The following is a 14282-nucleotide window of genomic DNA, read 5'->3' as shown; positions in this document are numbered from 1 at the left end:
GGGAAATGGAAAAGGAAATGAGCAGAGTGAGCTACTTTTGGGATAAAGGAAGTAAGGAATATATGGCCCATCGAAGTAAGGCGTCAACATTATCTAATAAAAATGAATTCATCTAAGGAAGAACAGTATGAAAATATTCTAATGTAGTGCTGTTCAAAAGAGCTTTCTGTGATGGTGGAAATCTACCTCTGTACTGTCCATTATGGACTCTTCTAGCCACATGAGTACTTGAAATGTGGCTAATGCAACGGAGGACATGACTGTAATGCAAGTGTAAGTAGCCATGTATAATAACAAGTGGCTACCGAATGAACAGTGCAGCCATCACACTTCATGGGTCAAAACCATGGATTTCTTTGGCGACTTCTCTAATCACTGAGGGTTGGGTTTAGAAAGACAGGAAAGCTCTCAGTAGCTTTATTTGGCCACTTATAAAGATCTGGAAATCCCCACAGCTTACAAAGGCAGGGAATGGCACACCTGCAACGAGGAGGGGCGAGGGAAGGACTGGGGGAAACTTCAGTGTGTCCTTCCAACTCCTAGCTAATGCCAGTGGGGGGAAGAGGCCTAGGGTTTTGCTCATTCAAATGGGAGAAGGTCTGCAGTTCCACACATACAGAGTGAGCCTGGGGCCATCCGAGCACGGAAATCGTTGTGGTGAGGAGGTGAAGCGCTCATTTCCGGATGGAGTTTCCAGAGCCAGAAGAGGATTTAGAGGTGGAAGAACCAGAGGCCCCTTTCTGGCCTCCTGTAGGCTGCACAGGCCCTTTCTTTTTGGGGGTTATGATCTTGTTCTTGCTTTTAAACACTTTACTGGGATCCAGCTTGTTCACAAAGCAGTCAGTCTCTTCTGTGAGCAGGTTTGTGTTGTAGGTGATGGGTTTATACATGTTGAACCATTGCTGTGGAGCAAAATTGGGAGACAGTGTCAAAATTCAAAGCAGGAATGCCATTCTTTGTGATCTTTAGTGGGGTTGGGGTAGAAAGCTGGGGACAAGAAGCACAGAGAGAACAGAGTACAAGTTGAGTATCACTAATGTTAAATCAGAAATTTTAAGTCTATGCAAATATGTCAAACTCTGAGAAACTCTGAAATCTGAAACACTTCTGGTGCAAAACACTTCAGATAAAGGATACTCAACCTGTACACACTTGCTCCCGGTAAGATACACATATTATTTTATGAGTCCTGTAAACAAATACAGTATGAGAACTCAGAATCTGAGTATCCTTCCTTCTAATTGAGTGAGATTGAGCCTTGGATGCTAGATCCCAAGTTACCAGGGGACAGTCTCTTTCTAACTGTTCTGGCCCCTAACCAGCTACTCCCTATCAGTCTTCTCTAGGGAGGGACTGACAGAGGCTGGTGCAGGCCTTTCCACAGGCAGGCTGCATATATCGGTTTTCTCTGCCCTACTGGCTTTCTAGGCAGCTGACGGCAAAGGACATCCATATTTACTGACCTTTCATTGACGACAGCCACCTCACAGTCTTAACCAGATGGACATGGTCATTATTTGACATTGAGGACAGTGAGGCCTTCTAGATGAATGCATAGTAGGGTGGAGCTGTTAGTCCTTGTGAGAAACCACTATGAAGGAGCCCAGACTGGCTCACTCCAGTCAATAGTTCTTCCATCTACACTTGTTCTGAAACTAGGCTTTACATCAGTATTACCTGGCTTCTGACTGTTTGAAGTGGTGCCCAGACCTGTAATATAAATGATGCACACCCATACGATGCAATATGCTGTAGCCAATCAAGAAGGTCAAAACAGCTCTCCATGACTGACATTGAAGAATTAAGTAAAAGGAATAAGGTACAGAACAATTGCACTTGTGATTTAGAATGAAGGACCCAAAAAAATGTATGCATACGTATTCTATGTAAAGAGTATCTTGTGAAGGGCACAAAAGAAACTGGCTATGGTGGCTGCCTCTAGGGAAGTAGCTGGGAAGACAGGGGAATACTTCTCACTCTTCTGGTGAGCATTCACGTATTGCCAATCCAACAAAACAATCATCCGGACAGAAGTGTCCCAGTGAAATTTAGAGAAAAATAAAAACCTTCCAGATGATTCTGAGGATTGGCCAAGTTTGGGAACACTTAACTAGATCACTATAAAGTGATACTGTCCAGTCCACCCATAGTGGAAGTGCCAGTGCCAGCCCTGCTTACTGAAAATCCAGGTTCCTGGGCTCTACTCTCCATTTCTTTAATCAGATGCAGATGGTGAGAATCTGCAATTTAACCATTTCCTGAAAAGATTTTGGCACATTCTGCAGTTTGAGATAACCCCTTACCTTGGCCTGAGGGCTGATACCATAGCTGGTGAAGGCATACTGCCACTGGGGCAGGCCCAGGTGGGTGATGAGCAGGCGATAATAGGCGGTAAAAGTATCAGTGAGAAAATGCCAGTATAATGCTCTGTCCAGGAACCAGATCTCAGTGTCTTGGGCTGATGCTAAAAATCAGACAAAGACAATGAACGATGAGGGACAGCTTAACATTGCTTCCCCTATTAACTATAAATTCAGTGTATATTCATGACTGAAAAAAAAATTCTAGTAGTAGAAAGAATGTAAAATACAAAGTAAAAGTTCCTTTACTTCCACTCCCAACCTTCTAGTCCCATTCTCCAGTGGCCACTTTTTTTTTTTTTTTTTTTAGTTATTTTGAAAGAGTTACACAGAGGAGAGACAGATGAGAGAGAGAGGTCTTCTGTCCAATGGTTCACTCCCCAGATGGCCACAACGGCCAGAGCTATGCCGATCTGAAGCCAGAAGCCAGGAGCTTCTTCTAAGTCTCCCACGCGGGTGCAGGGACCCAAGGACTTTGGGCCATCTTCTACTGCTTTCCCAGGCCCTAGCAGAGAGCTGGGTTGGAAGTGAAGCAGCCATGACTAGAACCTGTACCCATATGGGATGCCGGCACTTCAGACCAGGGCATTAACCACTGTGCCACTGTGCCACAGCGCCAGCTCCATCCAGTGGCCACTTTTACCATTTTCTTTGACATTATTTTATAAATTCTCATCAGCAGGTTGATTTCTGTGCTGGACTGTAGCCATCTGGAAGTACACCAAGCAGATGCTTTCTGTGGGAATGAGCATTCCTCTCCTCCTTTGGGAACAGAGTGGACTCAGATTTCCCAGGGGATAGAAACTCTGAATGGCTCAGGTGTTTCTGAAGAGGCCTCTCTCAGGAACCAGAATTCCCATGGTGCAGTCCAGACCAGTTCATCCTTGGGAATCCCCTGTGTTCTGTGTGATGTCCAGACTGAACTGAAGCAGGCTCATATCACTCATATCATACCTGCTCCTGCCTTGCACCTGCTGTGACCTTCCATTCTTGCCACTAATCCTACCCTAGTATATCTGCTGTCTAGATAGCTGTCACTTCTCCCTACATGGCCTCTACCATCAAGTTTGTGACATTCTGCTAAACAACTTTGAGTCCCCAATGTTTTCTACATTATGCCCAAACTCTTTGCTTGTCTTTCAAAGTTCCGCATGACAGCAAGCAACTGGCCTTCTTCCTTCATTTCCCTAGTTTCCAGATGAACTATGTGTCCTACTGAATTGGGTTTGTCATTCCTCACACATCAGTTGTACCTCCCAATGGCATGGCTTTTGCCCATCTGTACCTTTGCTTGTTGGGTGCCACATTTCCCCCACCAATTCTCTCCAAAATCCCCATCTAATTCCTATGCATAGTTCAAGAGACAGTTCAAAGGCAAAGATTCTTCCAGCTGGAGATGATTTCTCCTCCCCCTACAGATAAATTCTGGTGCCTGTCTCTCCTCACCAGACAGACAGCTGCCTGAAGAGGGCTTGTCCTTATGCAGCTCTGCAGTTTCAGTCTCTATGCTAAGGCCGGACCTGCTTGCTGTTAGTGGACCAGCTGGTGGCTGCTGCTCAAGGGCCTGGAGCTTTTTTCTCTTGATTCCCCACCCAAGATCCAGAGGTTCAGTAATTCAGGTTTTATTACTGGCTTGAACATAGAAATATAAAACCAAGATAATTTGTTTCCTGAATTTTTACCTGATGTCTGAATCTGCTGTGGAGTCTATAAACAATGACTCTTTTAGATTTTACTTGCCTATTACCCTACTTACATTGCAATAACTCATAAAAAAAGATGACTAAAAACACTAATAATTTGCCTAGAGGGGAAGCTCAGAGGGAACCAAAGGGGATTTATGGATCCTGACACCTGCAAGAGACCTGCCAGCATCTCAGGAGGACAGGGAAGTATCATAACTTTTATGTGATGGTGGACAAGCAAGGTCAGGTAAGACTATCCAACTACAAGACCAAGTTTATAAAGGATTCTTACCTGGTTTCCCAGTTTTGTAGACAAGGCAAACCTTCCCATTCCCATTGCATGAGTCCAGCTCAAATATCACATTACGAGAATCAAAGTGAGGCTTCTCTGGCTGGTCCTCACTGCCTGCAAACCAGAAGTTAGTGTTCAAACAAACTCAATTCAAATACATACATCCAACTTTGCTAGGATGAGAAGACAGGAAGGATGAGCCTATTTCAGACATTTTCTTAAATGCCGTTTTCAAATGAATTCTATTCTCTAAATACACTGGATCTCATCTATGGTTGTGGCTGGCTGGGCCTCCCCACTACCAAGACAGTGTCAGGAATCTAGACAAAAGGTGATAGGAGGAAAGCAAACAGAACTTCTTGGGAGTGGAACCACATAAAGTTAGTCCAATTTGAATGGCCTGTGGTTAATATCAATTTTTCCTGGGATTGTTTGCTGTACAAAAATGGGAATACTATACACATAATCTGATTCTTGCTTTCTATGCAAAATACCATATGGAAGGCCCATAAGGAATGTTTTATAACTCATTCATTCTTTTTAGTGACAGCTTGATGTTGGTGTATCTATTCCTCACCCCAATTGACAGGCACTCACTTTATCATTATTCCACAGTGAATGTTGCAATATTCATGGTCTTTGTACAGTCACATTTATGGATGATTAATCTTTTATTCCTTTCATCTTTAAATTGTTTAATTATAACACAGTTTCTTTTTCTTTTCTATTTCCTATTTTTACTCATGTCATTCAATTATTCCCCTGATTACAGTGGAGATTTTAATGTTTTCTGTTCTTTTGATATGTAAATTTTTTCAACCGAAGTATAGCCAGGAGGCCATGAAGGCCATGGGTGGGTGGAGGTGGAGGAGGGATGCTCATAGCTTGGGTCTGAGAAAAGAACTATCACAAAGTGGAGGCAGATCAAGATGGAAGCTGAGTAACACACTTTAGTAGTAACACCAATTTAAAGAGCTTTTTTTTTGTGTGTACCAGGCCACCTTCACAAGACCTAAGGAAAATATCACAATGATTGGTTTTAGAATAATAAGATGACACACCGAAAATGGCAAGGACAAGAGTTGCCCACATCACACCTCCACCAGCTCAAAGTAGCATGCTAAAACCACTGATACAACAAAAAGAAAACAGTTCAAGCCAATATCCTTGATGAACACAGATAAAAAAGCTTTGAACAAAATACTAGCAAATCAAACCCAACAGCACATTAAAAGATTACTATGATCAAGTGGGATTCATCCCAGGGATGCAAGGATGGTTCAATATATGCAAATGTCTATTCAGATTCTTTGCCCACTCCTTAACTGGATTATTTGCTTTTTACTATTAAAGTTTTTTAAATTTCTTTCATATTCTAGATATTATTCCTTTAATTTGCAAATTTTTTCTCCCATTCTGTTGGTTATGTCTTCACTCTGTTGTTTCCTTTGTTGCTTTTTTTTTTTTTAAGATTTATTTATTTACTTGAAAGGCAGAGTTAGAGAGGCAGAGACAGAGGTCTCCTATCTGCTGGTTCACTCCCCAGATGGCTGCAATGGCTGCAGCTATGCCCATCCAAAGCCAGGAGCTTTTCCTGGGTCTTCCACGTGGGTGCCCCAAGATAGCTCCTTGGGCCATCTTCTGCTTTCCCAAGCCATAGCAGAGAGCTGGATCGGAAGCGGAACAGCCACGACTTGATTTTTATTCGCATTTCTCTGATAAGTAGTGATGCTGAGCATTTTGTCACCTACCTATTGGCTATTTGTATATCTTCTCAAAGGAAGATCTTCCTTTGCTCATTTTTAAAAATATTATATTAGATAGACAAACTGACCTACAGACAGAATTTGCATTTTCTGGTTAATTCCCAAATGCATTGAAAAGCTGGGGATGGGCAGAGACTGAGCTGGGAATGCTCCCACCTCGGTGGCAGGGACCCAGTTACTTGAGTCATCCCTGTTGCCTCTCAGGATCTATATTAACAGGAAGCTGAAGTCAGGGGCTCAGGCTGGAAATCAAGCCCAGGTACTCTATCAGTTGCAGATGTCTTAACTGCTAGGCTAAATGCCTGCCCTAATGTTTATTTTTAAATTGATTTTTTTTTTGCTATTAAGTTGTGTTCCTTATATATCTTAGTTCCCAAGGGCAGAAGTATAGCTTGCAAATGTTTTCTCATATTCTATAGGTTGTTTTTTCACTCTATTGTTTTCTTTGCTGTGTAGAATCTCTGTAGGTTGATAAAAATCTCATTTGTCTATTTTTGCTTTTGGGATCTGATCTAAAAAGATCCTTGCCTATTCCAATGTCCTAAATATATTTTATTCTAATATATTTTATTTTACATTTAGGCTTTTAATCTGGTTTGAGTTAATTTTTGTACATGTGAGCAATAGGGTTCTTATTTCATTTTTTTAAAAAAAGATTTATTTATTTACCTGAAAGGCAGAGTAAGATAGGTAGAGAGAGAGAGAGAGCTTCCATCTGCTGGTTCACTCCCCAAGTGGCTGCAATGGCCAGGGCTGGGCCAGGCTGAAGCTAGGAGCTTCTTCAGGGTCTCCCACGTGGGTACACGGGCCCAGGCACTCGAGCCATCTTCCACTGCTTTCCCAGGTACATTAGCAGGGAGCTGGATGGGAAGTGGAGCTGACAGGACTCGAACTGGTCCCCATATGGGATGCCAGCATTGCAGGTGGCAGCTTTACCCACTACACCACAGCACTGATTCCTCTAATTTCATTCTTCTGTATGTAGTTATCCAGTTTTCCCAACATCATGTATTGAAAAGACTGTCTTCTCTCTGATGTCTGTTTGCATCAGTTGGCTGAAGTGCATGGGTTTACTTCTAGGCTCTCTATTCAGTTCCTTGTTTTATGCCCATACCATGCTGTTCTAATTACTTTGGCTTTGTGGTATACAATCCTGAGTGTAATGCCTCCTGCTTTGTACATACTGCTGAAGATTGCTTTGGCTATTTGGGGTCTGTACAAATTTTTCTCTAGTTCTGTAAATATCAATGGTGCTTCAAAAGAAATTATAATGATTCTGTAAAATGCTTTAGACATTACTTGGGTATTATTAACAATACTTATTTTGCTAACCCATGAACATGAGACATCATTCCACTTCTTTATATCTTCTTTAGTTTCTTTTATGAATATTTTATAGCTTTCATTATAAAGCTCTTCCACTTCGTTGGTTAAGTTTACTGCTAGAAGTTTGTTGTTGCTGTTACTATGGGAAAAAAGACTGCTTTTCTAATTTTTTTTTAGGTAATTTGTTATTGATATACAACAATGCTACTACTACTAGCTTTTGTATATTACTCCTTCACAAATTAATCTTTTTTCCTAGAGGCTTGTAATTTTTTTTTTTCCATGTTAGGGTATGTGTTTTTTCCTCTATACAATTTGGGTTTAGGTGAGTCCTTTCAATCTTTTTGTTTTTTAAAAATATTTATTTGAAAGAGGGAAAGAGAATATCTTCCATTTGTTGGTTCACTCCCCATATGGCTGCAATGGCAAGGGCTGGGCCAGGCTGAAGCCAGGAGCTTCATCTGGGTCTCCCATGTAGGTGATAGCGGCCCAAGAACTTGGGCCGTCTTCTGCTGCTTGTCTCAGGCCATTAGCTGGGAGCTGCACTGGAAGTGGAGCAGCTGAGACATGTGGGATACCAGTGTCAGAGGTGTGCCACAAGGCCATGTGGTTTGTATGCCCACAGGTATAGAGGACAATGTGTTCACTACACCCAGCTCAGTCCCTCTGCTTGGGCTCACTGAGTCCCATCTTATTACCTAGTCTACTTCACTGTTCAGCCTCAAGGGCACGGCAGACAGTCTACCTATTAACTTTTTTTTTTTTTTTTTGACAGGCAGAGTTAGACAGTGAGAGAGAGAGAGAAAGGTCTTCCTTTTTCTGTTGATTCACCCCTCAAATGGCCACTGCGGCCGGCGTGCTGCTCCGACCCGAAGCCAGGAGCCAGGTGCTTCCTCCTGGTCTCCCATGCGGGTGCAGGGCCCAAGGACCTGGGCCATCCTCCACTGCCTTCCCAGGCCACAGCAAAGAGCTGGACTGGAAAAGGAGCAATCGGGACAGAATCCAGTGCCCCAACCGGGACTAGAACCCGGGGTGCCGGCACCGCAGGCAGAGGATTAGCCTAGTGAGCTGTGGCGCCGGCCCCTATTAAATTTTAGAGAAGCTCCAGCAAACACATAGGAAGCAAATGTGACTTTGCCCCACCCTTGGGATTTCACAGATCTCTGAATGACAGACAGGCTCTTCTGAAGACCCATCACGTTCCAGTCTTTGCTCTTGAACTCTTCTGGTATTAGTGTCCACTTGCTTGTCCACTTCAGGGAGAAAGCCTTACATCAGTTCTCTCTGCTGGGACATCAATGAACCCCCAAGGCCTCAGTACTGGCAATGCTAGTTCTCTATTCATCATTCATTCATCCTCCCTTTCTTTCTGCTATCGTTTGAATAGGATACAGCTCCCAAAGTTGTAAGTTAATGGTACTAGGAAGGGTGGAAACAATCCAATTACGATGTCTAGAAGGGGGTCTTCCATGAGACCTTGAAGGTAATTACCTTGAAGGTAATTCTTGTGAGAGGGATGGGTATAGAAGTAGAATCCCTTCTGCTTCCTTGCTCACTCTGATCCTTCCTGTGCACTGCCATCCTCTAGCCTCGCCAGAAAGCTGAACCAACTGCATCTGCCCTATCTTGGACTGTGACCCGTCAAAATAAACTTCCTTTCTTTGTAACTGTCTTAGCTTTTCATCACTATAAATACCTATTAAGGTTTCTTAATTAATCTCCAATTCTCTTTGAGGAGACACTATTACATAATTAAAAACACCTCCTTAGATTCCTTTGTTGCCTTCAATTCCGTTCTGCCCAATGACTATTGGGAGAGAGAAGACTATTGTTTTCCTGATAAAAAGGGAGAGATCCTGTCAAGTGCCAGTTTTTGTGTATGTGTCTTTTACTCTTCTCCCTACCAGGAACATAGACTTGAAGGCTGGAGTAAAGGCCGTATTCCTCAACCATGAGGATGAAAACCATACCCAAAGGGTGGTACAGCAGGAAGCCACAGAGATACTTTATCAGCTCCACTAGCCAATTCCAGATATTTTGTTAAGAGAAAAATAAAGTACTGTGTAGACATTGTAATTGGGTCTCTGTTACATGCAGCCAAATAATTCTGACTGAAGAAGTCCTTATACTCAATTGCTATAGGATTTAGCAGTCATGACTCATGGACCAGTCACTGAGAAGAGCAAAGAGCTAGAAGAATGGAGCTACATTTAGACTGCCTCTTGATTCTGAAATGTTGATTGATGTTTAATCTATAACACTCATTCATTCATCAAGTATTTGTTAAGTGTCTACTATGTGTCAGGTACTGAACTGAATACTAGAAACACAACAAAGCCCTCAATCCCTTCATGAAAAATTACTTTGTTGATGTAGATTACAGTTAACTCTTTTCCCAGGTCTTACTGTGAAGTAGTGGGTAAAGCCATTGCCTGCAGTGCCGGCCTCCCATATGGGAGCCAGTTTGAGTCCCGGTTGCTCCACACCGATCTAGCTCTCGGCATTATGGTCTGGGAAAGCAGTAGAAGATGCCCAAGCCCTTGGGCCCCTGCATCCGCATGGGAGACCTGGAAGAAGCTCCTGGCTCTAGGTTTAGATCAGCCAAGTTCCAGCCCTTGCAGCCATCTGGGGAGTGAACCAGCGATTGGAAGACCTCTCTCTCTCTCTGCCTCTGCCTATCAAATAAATAAATAAATCTTTTTTAAAAAAATGGGCTTTATGCTTGGTAGAACACATCACAATACCATAGTATCTCCCGTGGTTCTCAATATTATAAGAGGGAAATAAGAAGGCTGATTTCTAACTCAGAGGAAAAATTCCTTCAGGTACCTTCATGGATATCGTCCTCCAGGTCTGCCAGAGTTGGTGCGTTAGGAAGTGAATACATGGAAGACTGGTTAAGCTGGGTCAGTTTTGAGATGCTGTTAATTGTCATGCTGCCCAGTGGAATGATGTTATCTAGGAGAACATTAAAAAGGAGAATTACATGGAGTGACAGCCTGTTACAATGGTCATCACAAGGGTTTCTGCTTGAGTAACCTAAGCTCAGTTACTGTTTGGTATCAGCTGAAGGATCTGACAGAAGGTGGAAAGAGGACGATCACTTACTGCATGCCCCAAAAAAACCAAACTTTCATGAAAAAGAAAAAAAAAAAAGAAAAAGAACTAGAAGCTAAAAGTGATGAAGAGCCCCACTACATTTATTATGATTTGAAATTGAAATAAAGAAAATTTTAAAAGGAAGTACTAAAAAAAAAAAAAAAAAAAAAACCACCTGGGAAATCTGGGCTTGGGGACTTCATTTGAAGAGTAAAGGACTTAAGTATGGTTTTGCTTCCCCCTCCCTTTGTTTAGTCAGTATTCTGCAGAAAGAGCTTTATTTTTCAAAGGAGAAATGGCTTTGATTATATAGCTGGCCATTTTTACTTTTTTTTTTTTTTAATAACTGTCATGATGGAAAAATCTGTCATTTTTCCTTATTCAGTGGAGAGTACGTAGCAGCCTTCTTGCTTGGTTCTACCTTTCTATGATTAGGGTATACATAAGGAAAAGGAAGAGTGCATGTTTTCCTTATCTGTTATACAGAGCCTTTGTATTATAGGATGCTTGACAAAGGATGGCACACAAAGACAGAAACCAGATTGTTGAGCAAACTGGAATGGTTGAAACAGGTGGTATATAGACCATGGAATGTCTAAGAAGAAAATATCACTAAAGAGGTAGATAGTGGAGACTATTTGTGTTGCCTTTTCTGTCATTGACTCCGGCTAGTCAGTTAAGAATGGGAATGACAATGGGGATAAGAAGCCCAGGACTGGGAAAATTAAATTACAGAAGTCATTATAATAATGAACAGGGACTTATTAGTGAAATATTTATGAACCTTTCCTTCCTTGAGGCAGGCTGGAGAAGAGCTAGCCTGTTCCCATGATGTGGGCAAGGCAGTTTGGTTTGTTCCCTTGTGTTGCTCCAGAGCCCAAAGGCCTTAAGGGAGGGCTCTGATGCTGGTGATGAGGCTGATCTTTGGGCCACTGGAGGAAAAGACTGTAAGCTAAAAGCTTAGTAAACTAAAAGAAGGACCTCTAGTCAGCAGTGGGAGATAGGCTTTGGGAATCACCAAACAAAGGGGTTCAGGTATGGAGGCAGAGGAGCGTAAGAGGTCAGCTTTGTGGATGCGCTGGGCAATCGAAGTCAGTGTGTTCTTAGGGAGAGCAGTGGGGAGGTGCAGGTGCTTTCCAAGGCAAGCACATTTGAGGATGTGGTTGGAGCTGGAGACAATAAAGACCTTTGAGAAGTTGGAGGCTGGGAGATCTGCCAGGAATGGGCTGGACTCAGGGTTTCCCAGCTTTTAAGATTTTACAAGAGTCTTCATGCAAATGTGCAGGGCTGTCTTTCATACCTACATAGTCCCAGTGATCTCCAACAGGTACAAGGTTGTGAGCTCCCACATCCACAAGGCCATTTTTTGTTCTACACACACTGAAAGCTAAATCTAGCCTAGGAACTGGTTTGGTGGGTGACTAGGGCTAAGGTGATCTGAGAGAAAGAAAGGCTCTGCTTTGGGGATTCAAACCTTGAGGTCTTGTGATAGTGGCAATAACACAAGGGCCTGAAAGAGACAACCTGGGAGTCCTCAGAAGCTTTACATATTAGGGAGCTTGGGCTTTTTGTGACAGATGAATGTTTTCCTCCACCTCATTCCAGCCAGAAGCCTGCAAATTGAGCTTCCAGTTCAGTAGCAGTGAGATTCTGACATGGAGAGATGGTGGGCAAAGCACAGATAGTGACTGTTAGCCCTGGCAGACAATAGCAGTTTCCAGACACAGCATGGCATTTGAGGGCTCCCATGAAAACTGTCCATATTCAAAGCCTCACAAGGTATAAGTGCCCTCAGAGTTGTCCCCTCCAGCTAGGAGGCTGACTCACCATCCAGCTTCACACTCCATGTCATGTGGAAGCCATTGGTCATCAGGTAAAAGTTCTTCACATCCTCAGGCATCACACAGTCATTTTTCTAGAATCACAAAGAAGCTGGCTGTTAGGTGATAACTTGGAAAGAGGGTAAAGGGCTGTGATTAAAGCATTGGGAACACTATTTACCATGTTTCAGACCCCCAAAATATTAATACTCTGGATAACTACCTACAAAAGCCTAGTAGAAAGGCTCTGGGGTCTGCAAGCAGTTTCTAGTTTGACCTTTATTCTGCCTCACCAGATAAAGCAGACCAGGCCTGTACCCCACCTTGACACTGCCTCCAGGGCAGCTGGCTGGAGAAGGAAGTAGAAGGGAACAGGCAGAAGAGGAGACAGGGAAAATCATGGAAGAGGAGGTCCCAGGTAAAGTCTGACCGTACTGATGGCAAAGCAATCATTGCCACAAATTTCAGACTGATGCTCACAGATTAGCTTCTGAAATGAATCAGCAGACAAATGAGAACATCTTAAAAAATATATATATATATACACACACACATATATTTCCAGAGCACTTAATGTAATGAACCTATTCTAATAGTTATGACCATTCTTTGAAAGTAGGGAAGCCCAATAAACAGGGTATATAAAAATATTTCATGTGAGTAACAAGTCATCTAAACTGACAGTGGAGACAAAGAAATAGCTTAGTATGCTTTCAAGAGGTACTAGGAGCAAGCCCTAAGTTGTAAATGGCTCACACTGTGCACTTGCCTCACCAGTGTTCTTTGGCCCTCAACTCCCTAGGTGGATAGAAGGATGACTTCTCAAACTCTTTTCCTGGGCCTCTTGGAGTGCTATCTTGTTAGGATTATAGGGCAAACAGGGAACATGCTAATAACTCTGTCCAAACTTCTGGTTTATGCCAGAGTGACAGTGCTTACATCACGTTTGCTTCACGTTATGCTGTCAGTCAGCTCTAGGAAGCAATGTGTGGGGAAGTATAATGTAGCAGGACAATCTGAGCTCATGCCCAAGTTCTGCCACTGGCTGGGTGACCTGAGAGATGTCATTCGAACTCTATGAATCTAGGTTCAAAAATAAATTCTATTAACAGTCATTTAAAAAGAATTAACTCTAATACGGAATCTATGAAATACTGGAGGTGGGAGGGGTATTAGCATGACAGGAAGAGAAGCTGAGGGAATTAGGATTCAAGGCTATAGCATCTTCAGTAACTATATGTGAGAAGAAAGCTTCAAGCCTGCAGGTGCTTTTTCAGCACGCCTTTCAAATAAGTAAATGGACAACAGCTGCCATTTCAATGAAGTTGTCAATTTCTTTCATCTAAAAATATCAATTTTTTCCTTCTCTCTACCATCTCTTTCTCAATCTCACAGATGTGGCACTAAGGAATTCTTGGACTCCTCAGGTTAATTTATTGATTTTCCTACTCAGTTATCTGGAGTTTTATTCTAGTGCTTCCTGTACAGCTACATACTCTGTGCTTTCAAAGGGAAAAAGTGTGCATTCAGAATGCCCGTCTGCCACCTGCAGGGCCCTGTCAAAGGAAGCCTACAGTTACCAGTGTTCTGACAAGATTCTTCTGTCACCAGAAAACGCCAACTGCTAGGGAATGTTGATTGCCACTGCCATCTAGTGGTGGACACGGGGGTAACTACTGTCTACCAGCCTTCATTGGGATTCAGTGAGAGCCCAGATGGAAGGGCTGGGGAATTCAGTAATAGTGATTATAACATTTGCTACAGTATTTATTTTATCCAAGAAATAAATTTTAATATCATTTTACACCTGTATTTTAAAAATCAGCTGAAATTCTTTGTAGAAAAAAATATGTAATACATTTCAAATACTGATATAAACATTAAATATGTAAACACAGTTCATGAGACACGTGAAGCCTATACTGTCATCACAA

General features: G+C 42.5%; 1 protein-coding gene across 5 annotated transcripts in view; it reads right to left on the bottom strand.

Annotated features, from left to right (window-relative positions):
* Positions 1-387: 387 nt before the first annotated feature.
* Positions 388-14282, bottom strand: part of TPGS2 (tubulin polyglutamylase complex subunit 2) — an 81275-nt gene continuing 67380 nt past the window's right edge. For 3 of the 5 annotated variants that reach the window (XM_051851990.2, XM_051851989.2, XM_070050306.1), the window contains 5 exons: positions 12356-12443; positions 10259-10387; positions 4338-4451; positions 2304-2464; positions 388-902 (listed from right to left, as the gene is read on the bottom strand). In XM_051851990.2, coding sequence (XP_051707950.1) covers positions 675-902; positions 2304-2464; positions 4338-4451; positions 10259-10387; positions 12356-12443 — 720 coding nt within the window. In that variant the 3' untranslated portion in view covers positions 388-674. Of the gene's footprint in view, positions 903-1463; positions 1711-2303; positions 2465-4337; positions 4452-10258; positions 10388-12355; positions 12444-14282 lie in introns of all 5 variants that reach the window. The other 2 variants (XR_011379364.1, XR_007921796.2) reach the window with 1 other exon arrangement.

This window comes from Oryctolagus cuniculus, chromosome 10 (assembly GCF_964237555.1).
Source record: "Oryctolagus cuniculus chromosome 10, mOryCun1.1, whole genome shotgun sequence".
Lineage (NCBI taxonomy): Eukaryota > Metazoa > Chordata > Mammalia > Lagomorpha > Leporidae > Oryctolagus > Oryctolagus cuniculus.
Note: the sequence above shows the minus strand (reverse complement) of the source record. Positions and strands in the feature narration are given on the sequence as shown.